At 38.2% G+C, this 23,511-nt stretch overlaps 1 protein-coding gene across 2 annotated transcripts in view; it reads left to right on the forward strand.

The window, feature by feature from the left end:
* Nucleotides 1-22,268, forward strand: part of LOC121294487 (carnitine O-palmitoyltransferase 1, liver isoform-like) — a 36,671-nt gene extending 14,403 nt beyond the window's left edge. The window contains exons 6-19 of one of the 2 annotated variants that reach the window (XM_041218228.1): nt 1,022-1,159; nt 1,577-1,654; nt 4,230-4,337; nt 6,797-6,884; nt 10,742-10,937; nt 11,860-12,048; nt 12,247-12,352; nt 14,643-14,759; nt 16,460-16,624; nt 17,225-17,359; nt 17,616-17,768; nt 21,057-21,170; nt 21,704-21,796; nt 22,066-22,268. In XM_041218228.1, coding sequence (XP_041074162.1) covers nt 1,022-1,159; nt 1,577-1,654; nt 4,230-4,337; nt 6,797-6,884; nt 10,742-10,937; nt 11,860-12,048; nt 12,247-12,352; nt 14,643-14,759; nt 16,460-16,624; nt 17,225-17,359; nt 17,616-17,768; nt 21,057-21,170; nt 21,704-21,796; nt 22,066-22,152 — 1,767 coding nt within the window. In that variant the 3' untranslated portion in view covers nt 22,153-22,268. Of the gene's footprint in view, nt 1-1,021; nt 1,160-1,576; nt 1,655-4,229; nt 4,338-6,796; nt 6,885-7,631; nt 7,717-10,741; nt 10,938-11,859; nt 12,049-12,246; nt 12,353-14,642; nt 14,760-16,459; nt 16,625-17,224; nt 17,360-17,615; nt 17,769-21,056; nt 21,171-21,703; nt 21,797-22,065 lie in introns of both variants that reach the window. The other variant, XM_041218229.1, reaches the window with a different exon arrangement.
* The last annotated feature ends 1,243 nt before the right edge of the window (nt 22,269-23,511 follow it).

Raw genomic sequence — 23,511 nt, forward strand, 5'->3', positions numbered from 1 at the left:
TCCTGGGTTTTTTTGCATACTTCAAATGGGATTAAAGGTGGGCTTTCTGGCTTCCTTCTTGCCACCCTACCATACAGGCCAGGTTTGTGGAGTGCTTGAGATATTGTTGTCACGTGCACACTTTGACCAGTCTTGGCCATAAAAACCTGGAGCGCTTGCAAAATTGCCATTGGCCTCTTGGTAGCCTATCTGATCAGTCTGTGTGTGTGTTTGTGTTCCTGGTTCTTGTTTCAATCAATACAAACATGTCTTTATCCTTGAAACAAATTGTGCCCAAGTCCCTGTTCTGTAGCAGTAAAAGGTTTGTGGTATTTCTAATTAGGCTCACACCACAGAAAAAAGCAGAAATGGTCTGAACTGCTATGCAGCATGATTCTTAAATGATATTAGACTGTATTATTTCTGTCTGGGATGCTAGTGGTATTAAACATTTAAAATGTTTTGTAAGCATTTAACTATTGTCAACATTTTTCAATCTTTAGTCTTTTTCCTGTGCACTTATGCTTTGCAGTCTTGTATATAGTAGTGCTGTAAAGAGTGCTTCCCATTTTAAAGCAGTCCTTTAAACAGCTCATTTATTTATTGCTGTACTGCAACTGCTTTCTGAGTGTTCTTGTTTTGAGAGTCTGACTGGTTTTATGCAAGGCAGGTCAGTATACTCTGAATTGCACAGTGCCATTGTTTGAAATTGGCACCTTGTTCTTCATTTGCAGTCTGACACAAAGGGGACAGTCTGACTGCGTGCATTTTTTATGGGCAATCGCAGGGTAACCACAGATAGGCAATCAGAGGGGGATTCTCTAGTGCAGTAAAATCACTGAATGCACTGAAGGCATCAGCCAAACATTTGTCTATTTAGTGCTGAACTGTACCAAATTGTGTGTTGATTTTGAGCTATCTATCCTCAATATCCTTTAATTTTTAACATGAAAGGCTTGTGGATTTCCCTGCTGCTGCTGCTGCTGCTGCACTAAGCCCCACTTTGTGCGTCATTTTGATAAACTTATTTTGTTTGGAGTAGTACCTGGAGTCGGCCCGCCCGCTAATGGACGATGAGCAGTACAATAGAATGGAGGCTCTTGCTAAAGACTTTGAAGTGAACCTGGGACCCCGTCTACAGTGGTATCTGAAACTGAAGTCTTGGTGGGCAACAAATTACGTAAGTTAATATTGTTTTGCTTGTGGTTGTTCTGTAGAGAACATAAAACATGTTCTAATCGCAAAAGATTCTGTTGTTCGTAAAACCTCTGGGTGAGACAGGGACTTGAATGTCAAAACACTCTTTTGTGTGACAAAGTCTTGTATATGAATATGCAGAAGGGTTAAGCCTTTTGACAAAGCCATGCATCGTTATTTGTGACAAAACTGAATATGAAAGATAATTTTAATGAATTACTGAAGTTTGTAATTGCACTAAACTCAAAGGAGTTTTAAAGATTATGATCAGTCCTCCCCCCTTTACCTGGGTTGAAGATCAGATCCCTTTCTGCTTGCTTTTGAACCATGGAATGTACAGATTTTTGAATTACAGTGATGTAAATCTAACTTATTACTGTTATGTATTCATCTTTTCCAGGTAAGTGATTGGTGGGAAGAATATATCTATCTCAGAGGACGTGGACCAATCATGGTCAACAGTAATTATTATGCAATGGTAAGCCATTTTTGGAAATTTTATAACACCAAATTCACAGGGCACAAACTCTTTGTATTAAAATACCAAACTTTTTATTAATATAATACAAATTCTTTAAAGCTGCATTGCCCCTAATCCTGCTCCTGCATAATTAATCACTGACTGTTTTACCTCCTCTTAACCAATTATTAATATGCAAAACAAACAGTATTATATTATATATATTATATTAACGATCATAAATAGCTTTGTTGTATTCACCAGAACATTCTTTAAAGAGCCTGAGAGTTAATAGTTATTCATGAACAGTGCTGGCAAGGCCGCTGGCAGGGCTGCATTGGCACACTTCTACATTATAGAGGGAATCAGTTCAGGATGTTTCACCTTGTTGCACTTCAGCACCTGATGAGACCAGGCTGGGCCAGGTTGGCACATTTGTTGTTTAGGTTCAACTGGTTTGTAGCACAAGTTCAGTTTTCTTTCACCAGAACAGGAAACTGCACTTTTTAATAGCCTATGTTATACTTGGCAGCTGTGCTAATGAGCTTGTAAGATTAGCTCATGTCATTGTGCCAGGTTTTCTGTCAGTGCTAGCTATTAACAGTATACTGTAGTTTTGTGTACATTGCACTGATGACTCAGCTGTCATGAGTCATGTTCTATTCTTATTTTCTTAGAAGTGGTTATTGTGAATACTGCATGTGCAGTTTTGAAGAAGCACTTGAGTGAATCTCATAGCTAATCTGCATTTTCATTTTAAAACAGATATCTGTACTAGGCTTAGGAAAGCTCTGTTTACATGGCTTACTTTTAGGTAGACTTGCATTTAATAGTAATTGTTACTGAGACAGTAATAGTGTTCCCACCTTACAACGCCACCTTTTCTGTCCTTAACCAATCAGCTGCTTCCTGTAAATGTGACCGGGTCTAACCCAGAAGACACTGCTGAGTTGAAATGGCCCAGGAAGTGCAAGTATAACAGACTACAGAAAAGCAGCAAACTGAGAACTTTACTTAACCTAGTATCAGATACATGTGCTTGTTTCAAAACTGCAACAGTGCTATATAAAAACACTAGCTTTCAAAACCAATACAGTCTCCTCTTCAGGCCTAAGTGAAAATTGAAAGAAATGTTAACAGGTTTCTTTTACATTTTAACTAAGAATCCTATTGAGCTTAAAAGTTATTTTCAGTTGATCTTCTTTCTGACACCTCTGCCAAGCTCAGCCAAATACCTTTTTGCATTATTGCCTATATCCAGAGAACCTCTTATCCGATTTGAAGCATTAACTTGAAATTATTTCTAACTAAGTGCTGATACATTACATGCTTGACGAAGCTCTTGCAGAACTGTATTGAAGGAAACTGACTGCCTGCGGCAGAACTGGTGTGCTTTGGTTTGCACCAGCAAATCCATTGAACCGATTTCAAAAAGTCGTTTCTGGGTCAGTTCATTCTAGGCTCCTAGACAACAAACTGGGACATACTGTGCTTTATTTAATGTGTTTGCTTTCAGTAAAACTTCAACGTGATAGTTGTTCTCAGTAGTGAAGAATACAAACTAGAATGTGTTTTTCTTCTTCAAAATAACTTTTTTTAAAGTACCTCTGTGACCACAATAGAGCTCACAGAATCATGTCTAGAGTGTAACCATTAACATTTTCCCTTGCAACTCTCTGCCTCCAGTGGATGTAAGAAATATGGTATTGGCTAAGATTAAGAAATCCCGCATTACAGAAGGAAAAGCATACTTCATACCTTTCTGTCACATTTGACAGCTCTAGTTGTGGTGTTTGCTTCATACAGGTGATGCATAAACTTGCTGGTGGATGATAAGCTCAGTGATTTTTCTGTTTCAATATTTGTCCTTTTCCGTAACATCCAAGAAAATGTTGTGCGAGCATCACTTGTAAAAGGGAAGATTATTATTATTTGAGTGGAAACAGTCATGTCCAGTCCAGTGTGTGAGGTTAATAAGATCACTGTAGCCCATCTGTTGCTTGTCACAATGCACTACAATACTTTTTGTCCAGTCAGTGTAGATTTGCTTGATCAGATCCTCAGTTTTTGCTGTTGACTATATGTTTTAATAAGGCCCCCTGTAGTAAAGATGTTACATGTTAATTGAGTAATTTATCCATATACAGAGGTACTGTACATGTAAAGCAGAATATATTTCCTATTGGAAATGCTTATGCGTTACGCATAGAGAATACATTGGATTTGCTGTGAAGACAAAATTGCCAGCAAGGTGGACATGGAGTACATACGCTATGAGGAGGAGGGGAGGTAGATGTACAAAAGACTGTTTATTTAATTTAGCTGTGATGCTAACACATGGGAGACATTTATAATAGGGTTAGTAGGGCAGCCCTATAAAGTTTCGCCTCTAAAGCTTCTCCACAACTTACCAGAACAACTTATGTATAGCCTCAGGACAGTCTCCTTTATTTCCCTGAACAAGACTCTATTGAGTAGACTCACGCTGCCTCCCTCACATTATTAATACAGGAACCAGTGGAAGAATACATTCAGAGTCTTGGTGTGTGTATATAGCTTGGTCTGACATACTGTTTTTTTTTTTTTGGTCTAGGACTACCTGTACGTCTATCCAACAAAGATTCAATCAGCTAGAGCTGGAAACACAATCCACGCCATCTTACTGTATAGACAAAAGCTGGACCGAGAGCAAATCAAGCCAGTAAGTGAACAGCTGGATTATGGCTTATTTTGACCAGAACGCCTTTGAAGTGTCTTAGGTCTGCTTTAACCCCTTAATATACCCCATCATTATTTAACCCTTTGCAGTCCATTTATTCAATGCTTGTCAGGTGCGTCAGGTCCAATTTATTTTCACACGTGCTGTTTATTTTACACGCGCTGTTTAAAATATAATTTTTTTTCAGAGTAAAACAGGTTTAAAAGGCATTGAATCGCAAAAGGACACTCAGTATTGTATCTAAGCCAAGCCCCACCCCTTGTTTGCTGTGTTTTTCACATACCTCTTTATAGTCGTGCATACTGATAAATCCTCTCCTGATCATTCGTTTCATCACCAAGCTCTCAATAATGTGATCCAAGTCATTATTTTAGTACTATAACATCTCCAAAAAGCTCTGGATGCAGAAGCAGCTACCTCCTTTATGTCTCTGTTATCTCTAGTGGATGGGGCTATGAGAGATGTCCTTTTTTATTTATTTATTTTTTCAGTTTCATACGGCTCCTATTGATCTCACTTGGCCATTGAAAGGTTTTCTCTGCTTTTTCTGGAGAAAAACGACTAGAGACCTGTGCTTTACATCTTTTTGATGAATTCGGACAGGGTCCGACATTAGACTGGAAAAGAAAAATTGTAATGTTGGACCTGGTCCAACATTGGACTGCAAAGGGTTAATATATGTTTTAGAAATACATTTGCATATAGATTTGTACATTTTATTGTATTCTTCTTAATCATTTATTGACTTTCATAACACAGGTCTCTACAAATTATTCCCTGAAATTAACTAAGCATGTATATATGAAAAAAAAGGTGAATCACTGTTCTTACAATGTGACTGTTTCGTGAGCCCTCTTACCCCGTTTCCACTGGCGCATCTGAGCCGAGAGTGCCCTGGATCCTTACAGTATGGGTGTTTTTCCACTGGCTACTTGTCGAGCTGAATGAGAACCAAACCGTGAAACTGTGTCCACACAACACATCTGAATCTGGCTCGGAGCCGAGCAGGGACAGGGGAAGTGTCAGTGTTTGTTGTCATTACTTTGTGTCAGACAGTAGACTTGAGGAAATCGAACAGCATGATGTGCAGCAAGTTGGAGGAGATAAAACTAAAAATTACTGCTCTCGCCGAGAAGCATTCTTCTCTTTGCATTTCAGTTGTATTCAGTAATATGTGATGATCGAAAACAAAGAAAAACACAAGCATAACCTCTGGATCCAGCATTCTCAACTCAAATACAGAGGCTCTTAATACACTTCATCTACATGCGTCTCAACACGTTCATTGCGTGTGACGAAAGGTTCAAGGCTCGGGCTCAGCAGTGGAAAAAGAGGCTTCACCGAAGCAGCCACGGTGCGGCTCGGTTGAACGGTGGAAAAGAGGGCTCTGAAACCTTTCTGCTACCCCCTACTATACAATCGCTTGTGACAAACAAGAGTTCCCCAGTTAGTCCTTGTTCCTTGAACCTGTAAAATCAACTGGGAGTCTTGCTGGATGTTGTTCCACGAGCAGAGAGCAAACCAAAAAAAATGGATTTGAAGATCATAAGCACTCCTGTAGGCTGCTGGAACCCGAGTTCTACTCTTTTTAAGACCTCAGCCTGGGAAGTAAATGTTAATAAAAGTACATGTTATAAAGATGATGTGTTGATGCATTGCTACAGTGATATTTTAGCAGTTTATGAACAAAGCAAAAAAACAACAAGTTGACCAGTTTGATTTTAAAAATGAGAAGTATAAAAGTATAGCTTCAAAGTTAGGAACCCAACACTTAAAAACTGATCAAACAAATTCAAACTGGAAACAGGGCTCCTGGCTCATCTATAAGACATTAAGCTTTGACACAGTTAAACATAGCTTATTTTTTGTATTCTTGTTATTCCTGATGTTAAGGGTGTGCCCTTTTATTGATACACTTGTTTTAAATCATTGAAAATAATAAAAGATTCAGATCCATAGCTATTAAACATTCAATAGTGCTGCATTTAGAAATGCTAAAATAAACTAAAATTAAATGACAGTTTCGACCAATGTTATTGGTTCTTTGGTGCTAGTATTTTTAACTTCAGTTTTGAATATGCAGAAAAAAAGCATTGGTTTGCATTTCTTTAATATTGCAAAACTATAACCAAGCAGCTCACTATCATTTTATCCATTCTTAAATTGGTTTGGTATAGGTTGATTAATGCCTAGGTTTATTTATAAAGTTTTGTCTTGTGGTTGTTTCTTCTGGTGTTTTGAGGTTATGGATGATATTGCACTGCAGGGTGCCAGTAACAATGAAGGATTCCTGAGTGAAAGATACTGCTAATAGCAACAGGGCCATCCTCTAAAACAAATGGAATCAGCATTTTACATTTCTTTCCCTCTTTCTTCACCGTACCCACCTCTAAAATATAACTTTCTAATTTTGCTTGGGCATTGTTTGCGGTGTGAAACAGATTTTCGCTCTGGGATCCACGGTACCCATCTGCTCATCCCAGTGGGAGCGGATGTTTAATACTTCCCGCCTCCCGGGCCAAGAGACAGGTAAGAGGGGTGAAGCAGCGGCTGAAGAGTTGAGGAAAGCAAGACCCCTGCCCAGTGTCACCCGCAAACCTTGCCAGCACACACGTCATCGTTCCACTTATTTCATAAATATGAATACAAAAAACTAACAATAACAATGGTGCCACATCTAACTGTAATGTATTTAGAATATTACAATGCAGGTGTGGCATTAGGTTGGGTTATTTTCTTGTCCACTGAATATCCAAATTTAAATTACAAAACAATAAGGTATTGGAGTCTTACCCATGATGCTTTAGTCTAATGTAGTGTATATTCAGGACAACTTACCTCCATTTTAAGAAACCTTATTTGTAACTTGGAACAGTTCTCCATTACACATTGTGTGATTTTGGTTATTTCACACCCAGCTCGCACTTTTCAATTCACGATATTTTTGTAAAAGCAATCGCCCAACTGCCTGTCATTATGAAACGATGCTGCTTTGCGGATTGCTGGTGACATTCTTTGAGGTGAGCGCCTGACTGTTTCAGACCCCACTGCCGATCCCTGCACATCAGCTAACCCCCTCCTCCTGCCGCCACACCTCCCCCTTTTCAAATTTCCAATTTTATTTTCTTTTGTCTCTGGTCTGTAGGTTTATTCGGCTTGCTAACTTTCCATCTCCATGGACTCCTTCATATCCCTTTTATTGTCTCTTTAGTTTGCCTCTTTTGTGTTCTTATTTGTTATCTTGGTTTTTGACTCTCTTGACTTTTTGCTTTTCAGCTTATGATTCAAAATACTATTCCAATGTGCACTTCCCAGTATGAGCGTATGTTCAACTCCAGTCGCATTCCAGGTGTAGAGTCAGGTATAGTTCCAGTCTCTCCAGCTCCTAACCAGAAGCTTTTAGTTAAAACTGCATGGATTTCTAATAACCTTAGTCATTTAAAAAATGATTGCAATAATAATTTACTGCATATAATTAAACAAAAAACAAAAAACAAATGCTAAATGAAAAACAAAATTACAGTGTTTTAACTCATTTGTTAGACTCACCATGCAGAGAAAAAAAATCACCTGTCTCAGTCTTCAAATAGTAGACTCCAGCAGGGAATACCAGTGGTTTTAAAATTACAAACCCGTACTTGTATTGAGCCTATTAGATTTATGTTTGAAAAATTATCAAATTTCCAATCTTTTGTTAATTAAAAGGCTGAAATAAAGAGCCTTCACTTCAACAATAATAAATTTACTAAAGAGTATGTTTTACAGGACAAACTGTAAATTAGGAATGAAAAATAAATAATCGTTTAAGTCAGCAGATTAATAAATATTTTTTGTACTAGGCTAAGGGATTGATTTAAGGAACGTTATACTCTGTCATTATAAACCACCCTTGGATTTGTTTTTTACAGCACTGGGGAATGGCCCTGCGTTGCATCAACCACCTAGTGTTGTTTTTTAGTTATAGGGGGCTGAGGATTCCCTCGTGCTGTAAAATTTTCCAATAAACGGCTGTGGTTTATCTTGGAAGGGTTTATAGTAGGTTGGGCTCATTCATGTGTGATTTGTTTGAATAATAGTGTGAGCTACTTTTACTAAAAAAAAAAAAAAAAATAATAATAATAATAATATCCAAATTCAATTCCAAAAAACTTAGTAGACAAACGTTTCGGCTTTATATCTTCAGAAAAAATAATGGTGCTCAATATCATCAAGTAAAACAGTGTAACAAATAAAATACACATTTTATTGTATGTCTTGCATATTATCAAACTATGACCCCTTTAGAAACTCGGAGGTACCTGTAACTAACCAATTTGTTAGCTAATAAAATGCCTAAAAGACAGGTGATTTTTATTTGATTTTTAAAAACATTCCCAGGATGGAAATAAGGTTCCCATTGCATAGTAGTTCCAGCAGTTTCAGGCCTGACTGAGCTGAATTAGACACCCCACAGGCCTGCAGTGACTAGCTGCTGTTCGGTGGGATCTGAACACCATCCTGATTTCTCTCCCCACTGCTTCCTGTTTTGTGCACTTCTGTTATTACTGTGCGTGGAGTATAGTGTGGTGTGAAAGTGAGTCTAAGTCTGCTTTCATAATGTTTACAAGACGCACATTGAGATAGTGCTTGTGTCGAACTGGACCGATTGAAACTACAAGAACACCAAATTTTAGCAGTGTAATCCATACATTCCCTTTTGATAACAGCACAAGTGTTTGTGTCGATGTCCCTTACAATTCGTACTGTGTAGCCCTGGCTGGATGCGAATGGGTAGCTTCTGGATCAAAGCTCTGTGGAAAAGTGCCTCGTATAGTTCCCCTTTCTTTTTCTTCACCAGGCTGAAAATTGTGCCCAAATACAAACTAATGAATCATTTATATGAAAAACTAGTATGATGGGGAAAAAAACAAACAAAATAAAACACAATCTCCTAAATTATTTTGATGTGAAACAAACAAGGCTTTAAACCCTTAACAACGTAGCTGGACTTTGTTTAGTCTCCCTTCTATTTGCGTTCTTAATCACAACATTTTAATTACTGTGCAGCAGGAATTTGGGCACCTCCCTAAACCCCACACTGTCTATGTAGGGTCAGAGTTCATGCTGTACAGGAATTACACTTTGAGAGTTCTATTGTAGCTGGAGGAATGAGCTTCAACTAAAGGGAACTAGACAGCAACAGGATGTGGGCCTTATTTTATTAAAGCTTGGCCAGAACACCTCTTTACAAAACCTTTCCATTAATACACGCAGAACATGAAACATTAACTTTCTGGCCTTTTTCTGCATCTTGTCTTTTGTCGCCATATTTCTAAATATCACAGTTCATCTATATTTTCTGCTTTTAGTATTTCCCCTAGGTTTTTAAAATGTGTGATAACGACACAGTTATTAACAAAAACAGACCTTTACTCTCAAGACATTTTATACCTGAAATGAACAAGCACTTGACACAAAGTAAATGATGTGGACCGCTCTCAATTGAGTAGAAATTTCACAATACAATTCCTTTTTCAAAAAGGTGTTTCTTTGTATAATAAACCCATTACTTGGTGTCACATACTTAAGTTTAATTGTTGTGGATACATTTTAAAACACGCTGGTGGATATTTTGGTACTGAGGATTTGAAGGTCAGATTTCCCATCTAGCACTTTCTGGATGTCTGCATGTTCACTGCATGTATGTAGGTATCCTTTTTTATTGTTGTTTTTATTTGTTTTTATTTGATAAATAAAGTTTGCACGGAAAATCCACAGCTAATCTGTAAACCAAATGTTTAACTTGTAGTTTTTTAACTACTTTGATTAAAAAAAACATGTAACATGTAACAGTAATTTGATTGTGTTTTGCCTAGCCCTGTTACATTTTGTATTTATATGTACATACATTTAAGTAGGGATAGAAATAAGACTTCCATTACACAGCAGTTTGATCCATTCTTGGATTTACTATCAGTGTAATAAGATACTCTTGTTCTTACACACTGGGGATAGTCAAATTTGTATTAAAACATGGAATGGGGGAATAGGAATCTTATTTCCAGCGCTGTTTTAGGGAATAATGTACAATCACAGCGTACAAGCCACGAAAGTGAACTTTTTCTAAAAATGAAAATTATCTATATTTTCATTTCAGCATTGAAAAGACCTGAAATTATTGTGAAATTTCCACATATTAATTTTGGGAATAGTCCAGTAGATTAATTTAGCAGCCTACCCAAACAATACGGTATACATCTGAACAGTATCCCCTAAAGCTGATGCATTGTCTCAGCAACATAGTGTGAAAGCTGCTTTAGCCTCACCTGAATTGATGTTTGAGTCCTATTGCATGTCTGACCACTTGTAAGTACTAGATTGCAGTGTTTCTACCTGTGTGACTGTAGACACTATTCAGCACGTGAGGGACAGCAAGCACATCGTGGTCTTTCACAAGGGGCGCTTCTTCAAGGTGTGGATGTACCACGACGGACGGCTGCTGAAACCCAGAGAGATCGAGCAGCAGATGCAGAAAATTCTGGACGATAAATCTGAGCCTCAGCCTGGAGAACAGCATCTTGCAGCACTCACTGCAGGAGACAGGTGGGCTTATTAAGAGAGCTTAAAGGAATAGTAGCCAATGCATCCCATTCCATATTAGCACCAGGAACATTATCACTGGTCCCTTTTGGCTCAACTGAAGGTCTTCTTTTCGTTCTTTTCTTTGTGTTTTTTTTCTTTAATCACTTCCTGTTTGTAGGTCACATTGTCTCGTTTGAATTGAATAAAACCGTTTGGTAACAGAAGCTGTTTAGTAGTTTGACAAATCTACAGAGTTTTATGTGAAATAAATGTGTTCATCCAAAACATAATCAGAAGATCTCTAGTAATTACCAGGTAAAGGCACGGTTGTGTGGTGTGAAGGGTGAGTCAGGGGAGCAGAGGTTTATGTCCTGGCAGTTGCTGATTTTTGCAGGGTATCTGACAGGAATCCTCATGTTGACTGTGACTGATGCTCTCAAGGGTTTATGAGACAGAACTGGCAGTGACTCAAGTGGACACCTGTAGGGTTGAACTGGGAGTTGCTGTGGGGAGATAACATAATTGGACATGCTAAATTGTAACACAGCAAGTAAACTGTTGTGGCAGGACAAATTGGCTTCACCTGACCTGAAGTGAAAAAAATAAGAAGGGAGAGCAGTGAGTGTGATTCTTACAGGAACCTCCCTGAAGGGTGGTGTTGGGCTGTTGCCTATTTACAGAAATAAACAAATAGCTCTAAAAGTTGCTTGTAGGAACCATTGGCAAGAGATGTTGAAATAAAAACCACATTTAGAGAGGGAAGTTGAGCCAAGAGTTCACTGAGGTCGAGGTTCAATCATTACTGTTACTGAAGTTCATGAGACTTCCATATATTTGTAAACATTTTCCTTTTGATTTCTCCATCTAATTAACAATTAAAAAGAGGTTTCATTATTTGGTCACTGTCAGTAGTAATCACATTACACTCATTTGCATTCTGTAGAGTGCCTTGGGCCAATGCCCGTCAGAACTACTTCAGCAAAGGGAAGAACAAGCAGAGTTTGGATGCAATTGAGAAGGCAGCCTTCTTTGTGACCCTTGATGATACTGAGCAAGGCTATAACAAGGAAGATCCTGTGAGATCACTGGATAGCTATGCCAAGTCTTTGCTTCATGGAAAATGCTACGACAGGTAGGCTTGTTTGTAACATATTACATTTACCTGATGCATGCATTACTTCTAAGCTATATCTTGAACAACTTGGTATGGGCATTCCTTAGCACACATTCATGCAGGTGCTAGAATACCTAATCTCTGGTTATGATACACCATATGGATTGATTTGGATATTTATTTTGTATGGTGTATTTTCTTTTTCTTCACTTGTAGGTGGTTTGACAAGTCTTTCTCCTTTATTGTATACAAGAATGGAACCATGGGCTTGAATGCAGAGCACTCGTGGGCAGATGCTCCTATTGTTGGTCACCTTTGGGAGGTAGGGCTCCACAGAGAAAGGGTTTCTCTATTAACTCGAGGGAGGTCTGAGGAACTGCTTGTCATTGCAAGCAAAGCAAGCTTGTTCTAAGCATTTCAGTTACACTTTATTACACTTGAATTTACTATAAAATTAATTTAAAAAAATAACTACAAGACATGGGTTATTCATAAGTTGGACTATTAAACTCTATTGAAATGAATGTTTAAGGTTTTCATGTTGCAGCTGCCTTTTCATTTTTGATAATTGTATTTGTCTGCGGTCAGACCAAGTGTAATACAATATATTACAGTGATCTGTGTGTCAATCTGCCCACTCCATGTAACTCATATTAGGTAGGTCATGGAGGTGGCTTACAAGGAACTTTCATTTTTCAAGTACGAAATGTAACCATTACTGAATGGGCATTTACCTCCTAAAGACCTGAATACTTTATACTAAAGGTGCTCTTTGAGCCTGTGATGTGGTCGTGACTGGCCCCCAAGGGATGAAAAGTACTGCAGTCACAGATCTCTGCACCATTTTTCCTTTCAAGACTTACCTGATCAGAGAGCCTTTTTCAAATAAGTATGTTGTTATTTATAACTGTGTATATTTCACATTTTATGTGTTTTTACATATTTTGTAGGTGGTATTTAAGCGAATCGCTGTAATAGTTCTATTCGCAAGTATGTGTGTGCAGTACAACCTGTTGCTAGTTACATCCTGCTGTGGCCTTGTGCCGTGCATAAAGCCAGGGACCCAGCAGCATAAGTCGGCTGGCTTTGTGCTCTCCCCCCAGTGTGCATAGCTCCGGCTGGACCTTATTTTCTTCTGGCTTTTGCTAATTAGCACTGTAACAGACATTTTATATTATTTGTGCAATTGTTAAAATACTGTTTTTTGTTGAGAAAAAAAAATATCATTGTGTTATTTCAGTTTTTTACAACACACGTGCAGTAAGAGCAACTACTGGACTCAGCAGCATTGCACAGAACCAAGATACTTGCGTTGGCTGGTTGTTGCAATTACAACCACAGTATCTCAATGCCGTTTTGGTGACCAGCTATTTTAGCATCACCATTGCGACAGCTGTTAGTTCATTCTAACAAGCAGGCTTTTCTCAGTCATGTTGGTACTGACTGAGGGGCTTTTATAGGGGGGCATCCTTTTGCCACATTTTTGCAGGATCACTCAGATGCTTTGTTGCAAACTCCATGCGGGCTTTGAGATGGCTTATTTTTAGTAATGGCTTCCTTCTTGCCACCCTGCCAAACAGGCTACTTTTGTGATGTTCTGGATATTGTTGCACATTTTCTCCCATCTCAGCCATTAAACATTGAGCTCTTTCAAAGTTGTTGTTGGTCTCACACCAGTTTCCTCCTTGCCCGGCTGCTCAGTTTGGAGGGAAGGCCTGATCTAGGCAGTGTCTGGGTGGTACAGTGGACCTTCAGTTTCTTGATGATTGAGTAGACTCTGCTCACAGGGATAGTCAGAGACTTCGATATTGTTTGTACCCTTCTCCTGATCTGTGCTTTTCAGAGACTTTATCTCTGACTTGCTTTGAAAGCTCCTTGGTCTTCATGGTTGAGTCTGTGCTTGAAATTCACTACCTGACCAAGGAACCTCACAGAGACAGGTGTTTATCTTCTGAAATCACAAGACCCACTAATATTGCACACAGACAGAGGCCATTCAGCTAATTGTGTGGCTCATTAAGGTCATTATGAGCACCAGAATTAATTTAGGTTTGCCACAGCAAAGGGTTTGAATACTTATGCAATCATGACTTTTCCATTTTTATTTCATATTTAATTATCTATTAACTTCTTTCTTTTTGTTTTTGCTTTGAATGGGTGGAGTAGGTTGTGTATATAACACATTAATTCCTACTTCAAAGTGTCATGACTACAAGCTTTAAAGCAACAAAATGTGAAAACTGTGAGATGGTCTGAATACTTTTGCAAGGCACTGTATACCATCACCTCGTAGGTTTTTGTATACAAGTGTCTGAGATTGAAAAGAGCGACTGGTTGATAAAGAGAGGCAAAGTGTGAGGACGCCAACTACTCAGTAACCAATCAGAGCTTTTCCTATGACTTGCATGTTTCTGGTCTGAACAACATACAATAAAATGATCTAATGAGAACAATAAAGTCAACAACAGTTTTACCATAATGTGTGCCTCGGTGTTGTAGAAAGACCTGTGAATATATGGTAATTCATAGTGTTTAGAATGTACTGTACATTGAGTGTGACCCTTTCTTTAATAGAGGGTAAACTGTATTGTTTTTTTATTATTTTTTGGCAGCATGTGTTGTCTACGGACAGTTTCCAGCTGGGATATGAAGAGGATGGGCATTGCAAAGGCAGCATTAACCCCAATGTGCCTGGACCCCAAAGACTACAGTGGGAGAGTCTAGAAGAAGTGAGTTTGTGAGACTAAATGGAAGATACACCATACACATTCATGGAGTACTGTATTTATTCCACGAGTGAGGGTTGCTGAAAAACCCCAAGCCCCCGAAGGGGTGATTCTCAGAAAGTAAGGTGGAGAAACAAACATTGCTTGAAGGAGACTCCACGACAGAATGCTTCAGAGAGCGCAACAGTAATACGCTTCCCCACCTCACTTCCTCAAAATATTGTTTTGCTGGATTAATTAATAAGAATACCAACTAGCCAATGGGTAACAAGTTGGGAAAACATAGATGATTGAAGGTATTTCTGATAGTATTTTTCAAGTTTTTCTTTCCGTGTCGTTCCTATCGCGTTTAGAAAGGAACTCTTAAGATATGAAGTATGTATTTATGGGGGTGTTTTTATCTGTAACTCGATTACTTAATTATTATTATTATTTTATTATATTTTTGTTGTGGGCTGATAAGAGGCCCCACCCCCCCACACCCATTTCTGGACTGCCATCAGATTCTGTGTCCTTTTGTTTGACGATATATACAGTACGCTCTCACTAATCTAAACCACTTCAGTCCAAACTGACATCATTATGAAATGCATGCCGACGTTTCATTGTTCTGTGATACGTTTCTCTGTATCTTTGTATTCAAATGTTCCTGGATGTAAAGGTAGCGATTGTTTGTGGGATTGGAGGATTCACGCTGACCTTCAGTTCTCCTCTGCCACTCCTAGTACTGGAAACAGCAAATTACCCTTTATCTTCCGAGAACACTAAAGTTAACTATTCATTGAGTGATAAGGTTCCTGGTTTATTATCTGAAACTAGGAAACACTTTCATCTGGGGTTTTCAGGATATTTACAGTTGTTTTTCATCATGTTGCCACATAAAGTGCAGAGTTCCTGGCAATTATCAGGGACAGTTAAATAGGACATGGTATGACATGTTGCACGTACGTAACATTTGGTTTAGTACTAGAGCTACGGACAAAAGTTTTGCATGACTCAGAATTTTTGGATTGAGACATAAGTTATTTATCATGTAATCAAAGAAATTGCTAAATTATGTATGTCTACCGGAAGCCATAATAATAGTACTGTATTTCATGTTAGATTTTGAACTGTCTATTGTATTTAAGTGTTTTTTCACAGACCATCTATTTTGTAACATTATTTCAATACTGTTGCTGTTATTCTGTCACATGTTAGTACCCTTAATAGGAAAGAGAAAATGAAACATATTTGCTTTAGACATTAATAACTTTTTTGCAATCAGCTGATGTAATTAGTTATATTTAATGTATGGTTTAAAATATTACCACCAGGTGGCACTATAACTCCAGGAATCACCTTTTTGTTGTTTTGTTTTGTTTTCAAAAACACTGGAGCTCAAAAGGCACATGCCAGTCTATGTAACTTAAACTGAAGCATATAGTAAAACCTGGAAGTGTTTGAATGTGTTTATATTTGTTACTGACCCATGATTTTTTGTTGTTGACAAGTTTTTGGTGCTTTCAGAGTTTAGGAGCTGCTCTTCAGTTCTAGCTGCCTGTCATAGAGACCTGTAACTTTGGTTAGGCCAGCCAAAGTGTCTTTATAGCCATAGCCAGCACCATCGATTGATCTGCCACTGTAGTAAGAACGACCGAAGGGCTTTGCAAGTTTCTCTCTCGTTTGTCTCACTCTCATTTCTTTCATTATTTCGTCTGCAGTGCCAAAGTGTTATCCAGAGCTCTCTGAAGGTTGCCCAGGCACTGGCTGACGACGTCGACTCCCACACTTTCCCATTCAACAAATTTGGAAAAGGTCTGATCAAGAAGTGCAGGGTGAGCCCCGACGCCTTCATTCAGATTGCCCTGCAGCTGGCTCATTTCCGGGTAAGAGAGTGGCTGGACCTGGTCAGCACTGGGTCAAGCATTACTTGGACCTATTCAAACTCCTCCCTGTTAAACCTAGTTTTTCATTTGAGCTCATTAGATCGAGGAATGCTTGAGTATGTTGTGCAGGCACTGAGCAATAATAAGAGGAAATATCTGTAATTTGAAGCAACTTTCCACATCTGTAACCATAATTGCCATAAAACTAGCATTTCATGTTTGTCTACAGATTTTTTTCTGTATGATGGAAACCTGAAACTTAGACAGACAACCTGGCTTAAAGGGACACTGAGTGGCCAACCTGCTGGTCTTTGCTGGGGATTTAAAAGAGGTTTCTCCTCGCGCAACGGTGTCCCTACTGGCCAGTTGTCCATAGAGCTCACCCAGATATTTGTAGGGCTGGCTTTCTCCTCAAGTGGCTGCTAGCTTGCCATCATACACTCACAAGCTCATTTGTGTAAAACGTAAACTGAAGCATTGAGATTTCTATGAATAACCAAGGTGTTTTTTGACAAGGAATGTTCTGTGTTATCCATTATTGACATTTACAAACATTGCTAGTTTGAGGTTTTAAATATATTGCCCCCCCCCCCCACACAGGACAAGGGCAAGTTCTGCCTGACATATGAAGCCTCGATGACTCGACTCTTCAGAGAGGGTCGAACAGAGACTGTGCGCTCCTGCACCGTGGAATCATGCAGCTTTGTACACGCCATGATGGATTCCCAAAAAACAGTAAGAGCTGCAATAACAAAATCAATAACCATACACTAATGGTATATTAACTGTGTTCATTCTCAGTGTAATTGTACAATTTAACACCCAGTTTTGGGCAAAAAAAAAAAAAAAAAAAAAACATGCTGGAAGAAGTGAATTCTTGAACAATACATACTATTTAATTTCTTTACTAAGATATATAAAAGTAATGTTGAGGCAGATACTGAATGTCTGTAGAAGCAAGATAATGATAACTTGTTTGTTGCATCCCAAGAATGAAGAGAAAATGAAGCTGTTCAATCTTGCGGCTGAAAAACACCAGAATTTGTACCGTCTGGCAATGACTGGGGAAGGCATTGATCGGCATCTCTTCTGTCTCTATGTAGTGTCCAAATACCTTGGGGTCGATTCTCCCTTCCTGAAAGAGGTGAGTATGTTTTCTGTAATAATAATAATTGTATTTTTAAATCCTATTGTTTGAGACTGCAGTTTTAAATATACAGGTATATTCATAAACTAGGTTCACTAGATGGTGCTAGCTCTTAAACAGACACTGCTGATCTATCCTGTGTTCCAAATGTCTGTTTTGACAACCAGACAGTTAGAGCTGGAGAGCCTCTCCAGAAAACTGGTCAAAGCACACAAGGTATGTAGAAAATGGAATGAAAGTCAGTATTTGAGTAACAAGAACTAGAGCCTTGCTACCCAACCCAAGCTCGACGGGATCCGACAATAAGTGTCGCGTTCGGTTCAGGTCAGGTGTAGTTTGTATATTATAGTTTGGGCTTGGGTCGGGTGGGCTCAGTGTTTTGTCAGTGAGTGGATTGTGGCGTTTGTAATTTTCAGTGAGTATTTTAAGTGCTTCTTAAAACTCACTTCCTGCTAACTTTTTTGCTTGTCTAAAAATATCTTGTGTGAGTGAAGTGCTGTGTGAGTGGCGAGGACTTCTAGCGTGCACGTCAGTCAACCAAAAATGTATGTGAAGGAGAGATTTTCTAACAAAAATATGGAGGCCGATGATGTTGCTGGAAAGGGAACGTCTAATTTTACTGTTTGGGAAAAATGATGACATTGTTTTATTCAGTGATAAAAGTCCATGTGGCTTTGTAGGGCTGCAACGAGTGGCACATTTTGACCTTCAAAGGTTTGGAACACATTACCGAAGGAAGGTTTGAACCATCAATGGTGCTAATTTGCATAATTTACTGGTGATGTCACCATATCTACTTGTATTGGATTGAAAATCCTTTTATTTGACATTTGAAACATTCACATGTAGTTTAGAAGTACACTGCATAGAACAGTGTTTTTTATAATTTAAATAAAAATACATGTTCTTTGTTCACACGTAATTGATGCTGCTTGTGATATATTCAGTAAGCTTGCATTGCAGCATCACCAACTGCAGCAGACTTAGGCAAAAGAAGCTTACAGTGAACTGCAAAAGTATTTGGACAGTGACACATTTTCTGTTCTTTTGGCTCTGTATTCTAGCACTTTGGATATGAAATGATGCAGTGACTGTCAGCTTTAATTTGAGGGTATTTTCATCCATATCAGATGAACCATTTAGAAATTACAGCACATTTTGTACATAGTCCCCCCATTTTAGGGAACCAAAAGTAATTGGACAATTGGCTTCACAGCTGTTTCTTATTAGGCAGGTGTGTTTGTTTGCATCGTTAGTGCATGCACAAGAGAGCTGTCAATGTCTAGTCTTGCTTCTTGGCTTTGCATTTGCCTTTGGAGTCTGTTGCAATGACCCCAAACTTACTGCCATAGCAACCAAGGAGTTTTTCAGGGCCAGTCAAATTCTTGACTGGCCAAGTCAATCACCCGATGACATGCTGAAGACAAGACTGAAGGCAAAAAGCCCCTGAAACAAGCAGGAACTGAAGATGGCTGCAGTACAGGCCTGGCAGAGGGAAGATACCCGGCGTCTGGTGATGGCTATGGGTCGTAGACTTCATGCAGTCATTGCATGCAAAGGATATGTGACCAAGTACTAAACATGACTACTTTATTGTACGAAATGTTAATCTGTCAAAATACTTTTGGTACACTAAAATGGAGGGACTATGTACAAAACGTGCTGTCATTTCTAAACAGTTCATCCGATATGGATGAAAATACCCTCAAATTAAAGCTGACAGTCTGCACTTTAATCATAGTCATTGTATCATTTCAGATCCAAAGTGCTGGAATACAGAGCCAAAACAACAACAACAAAAAATGTGTCACTGTCCAAATACTTTTGGAGTTCACTGTAATTTAGAAGTCACCGTTCCAAACAGGTTGTCACTCAGTCATTTTACTACTATAATAATAATAATAATAACAAATAATAATAATAATAGTAATAATAATAATAATAATAATAATAATAACAATAATAATAATAATAGTAATAATAATAATATGAACTTACGCTTGTCAAGTGACCCCGGAGATTGGTTGTGCCTCCATTACACATCAAGAGTCGCTTGCACAGTTTGCATTCAGTTAACAAAAAAATCCCAAACAGCAGAGGGGTTTCGACACATTTCTTTCAATACAGTTTATGATATACAAAGCTTTGCTGTCGATGGTGAATGAAGAAATTAAAGGTTTGCCTCAGGATAACATGAGTTGGAGTGAGGAGGGGAGGACGTTGCTCAGTTTTAAATATTAAAATTATTAGTGTTAACGCATATTTTGTATGTTTCAAACATATTCTACCATATCGCTTCTCTTACAATGTCTTGTACGCTAGGTATTCAGTACATATTTTACTAAAGCACTAAAACCGCTATAGGTACCGCACCAGTGCTTTGGATACTATACCCTGCTCCATACACGGCAGCGGCACCACGTAGAGTTGCTACATATAAAGATTCGTTGGAATACAACTTTTGTTTAAGTAATATGCATTATACAAATAAAAACCAAATTTTGCATGTGAGTGACATGTAATGTGTGATTTGTTGTATTCACACATTGTCAAACGGTTTCTGTTAACAGAATTAAACATTTTTAGGTTTAAAACAATCTTCGAATTCCTGACTAGCGAACGAACCTTCGAACCGTGTAACACAGCCCTATTGCTTTGTACAATGCAAATCTTGCAAAATATTACGACAACAAAAAGATGGGAAATTCATCTCTGCAGCGGCACATTTGTATTTGTCCTGTAGCTGTTTTAAAAAACAGTGTTGTGGTGGTGTAATATTTGTTGTTGAACATTAATTTAGTGGTGGGATATGATATAGGCTTGTCTAAAATGAGTATGCAAATGTGTGTCTATTTATGGTAACAAAGTTTTGAAGAAGCCTGTTATTTTCTTTTCAATGCAGTGTTGGATTATTAGGAAAAGAAGTAAATGAGATATGATTAATTGACTGTTTTTTTTTCTTTATTTACGTTTTAACTGGAACTCGGAATAGACTCTACAAGGAAGGTACTTGGTCTCAATCGAGTAGGTTTAGAATTATGATATTTAAGGAGATGGAGGGGTCGGGTATGCAGATATTGCAAAGGTCTCTGGCTTGGATAAGGGCGTCCTGCTAAGAAATAAATAATAAGTAAGAGGACATCACAAAAAACCTCTTTTAGAGTTACAAACATTTGAACTTCAATGAATGAACAATTGCGTATCAGTTTTATACTTGCCAGGCAAAATCAAATCTGTTGATGTTGATGTTTCAGGTGTGTTCACTGTGTGCTTCCTGTCCTGTAGGTGCTTTCGGAGCCATGGAGGCTCTCTACCAGCCAGACTCCTCAGCAGCAATTGGAACTGTTTGACTTGGCCAATAACCCTCACCATGTGTCCAGCGGGGGGGGCTTCGGACCTGTGAGTAGAGCCTTTATTAACTTGATATAAAACAGGGATAAGATCATGAAAAAAGCATCGGAATTGTGACTTTGGGGCTAATTAAATCTAATATTCTATTGCAGTTGCAAAATATAACCATTATATATTTATTGATTTTTGCTAAAAAAAAAATACTAAAATATTCCTGATGGAACAACAGTCATGTTGCGATATAGACACCTTCTGGGTTGACAATAAATCCTGTACTGTTAAAGGTTTGGAGAGCATTATAGTAACTTCATTTCTTGGATTTGGTTCCTCGACGTACGGACCTGCCATTCCAACAAAAATGCAACAGATCTGCATATATCCAGCGAAACATTGAAAGGGGTTGGATTTGACACAGAGAGAACTATAAATCATTACAGCTGATACTGAGATGCAAACTTTGGGTGTCCCTATTACAAAAAAAAATTAGATCCACCGTGATTTTTCTTTGTAATCCACAATATTGTTTACAAGACTGATTCCAATAAGTCAGAACTGTACTAACGGCACGCTTTCCTCCTCAGGTCGCTGATGATGGTTACGGTGTCTCTTACATCATCGTTGGAGAAAATCTCATCAATTTCCACATCTCCAGCAAGTTGTCAAGCCCAGAGACGGTACATTTTTCACTTAATTTAGTTTGAGATCCAAATCATAACCGTTACCATTCAGAAATGTGTGTGTGTATCACACTTATAAATATAATAAAACAGATAAAATAATACAACTTGGGTTCAAGCATACAGTTATTAATAACACTAACTCTGAGGTGGTTCAAAATTTTCAAAAGGCTTTTTTTCAGTGACGGGCCAGCTGAGAGAATACTAACACTGAGCTTAAAATATCAGCCTAACCCTAACCCTACTTGAAAGAATTTTGTTTGCAGGACTCTCACCGATTCGGAGAAAACATTATCCAGTCCATGCTTGACATCCTCGCTCTCTTCAACCTCAACGCAAAGGCAGGCAAATAACTGTTCTGCCCCAGACGAAAAGAAAAGAACAATCTGTTGGATTGCTTGTTTCAAAATACGCTTCCATGTGCTTGTACAGAAATGTTTGGGCGTTTTTAATCTTAAAGAAATTAAACAGTTAATGTATGTCATTTAATGAAGATACATGTTTAAAAAATGTATTGGGAAAATAGTGTTGTAGCACAGATTTAAATGGACCTACTCCACAAGATTGTATGTGCTGGTGCCATAATTAATATATCTTGTGACTAAAAACAAAAAAGGTTAAGAAAAGGAGACTGGAAAAGGTTGTCTTCAAATAACCTACGAAAACATGGCATCAGCAAGTGCAGGAATGAGGTGTTAATATTGCAGTCTTACACAGTGCAGTGTACAGTAACTGTTATTATTAGCTGCTAAATTATTTAATGAAGTCAAGAAAAAACAAAATAGTTCAAAAGTTGTTTTTATTTTTCATACTTCAGGTTTTTACCTTGGTCCAGCTGTAACGACACTAACTAGCTTGAATGAATGCAAAAAATAAAAGCCCCTCCCTCAGAAAGGGGTCTTGCTGTAAATAAATGAGGAACACACACTGATTCACACCCCCTGCATGGGAAAGTGAAAAGGCTGAGGGTTCTCCTTTCAGTTACTGTGGAAGGAAGTTTCATAAGTAAGTTGTATGGTAAAATGAAGTGTCCTGTTCACAAGGATTCAGTGTAGCAATATAATACTCACAGGTGAAAGTTTTAGGAGCGGCAGTGTAATATTGTACAATACTGTATGTACTTCAACCATTAAAACAAGAAAAGACTTGAGAACTACATGCGATTCCAGCCTTTTCCTTTCACTTCTTGATTTGATCAGATTGTCCAGTAAAAGTAAGGTTGACGGCTATCAATTTTCTGTAGTGTTTTTTTTTATTTTATTTTTTTTAAATTTTAACCTAACTTAAGTGTTACAGAACAGTCTGTGTCCTGTCATGCAATTTTTCACATCTCTTGTTCTGACCACATTGGGCTTTGGTAATTTAGCTAGTATCTTCTGAGAAAAATCTCCAATCTGCCATCTGAACAAGTGTGGATTATAGAAAGAAATGTGACTGCACACATGTAATTTTTATAATTACACTTGCACTTCCTAGATCAAACAGTACTCAAATTAAATCACTGAAAACAATTAAACATTTGCATTCCCAATTTAAGGTACTACATTATAAACATACTCATGAATCTTGGTGTTAAAATTGACCACAATTATGGGTCCCTAGTTTAGGCACAATTTTATGTGAACCTGTCTGGTTTCACTAGTGGAGCTAGTCTTACTGAACAGATAGAGCGCATTCTTGTCTCTTGGCCACGATAAATTAATAGCAAGAAG

Source organism: Polyodon spathula, chromosome 19, assembly GCF_017654505.1.
Source record: "Polyodon spathula isolate WHYD16114869_AA chromosome 19, ASM1765450v1, whole genome shotgun sequence".
Taxonomy (NCBI): domain Eukaryota; kingdom Metazoa; phylum Chordata; class Actinopteri; order Acipenseriformes; family Polyodontidae; genus Polyodon; species Polyodon spathula.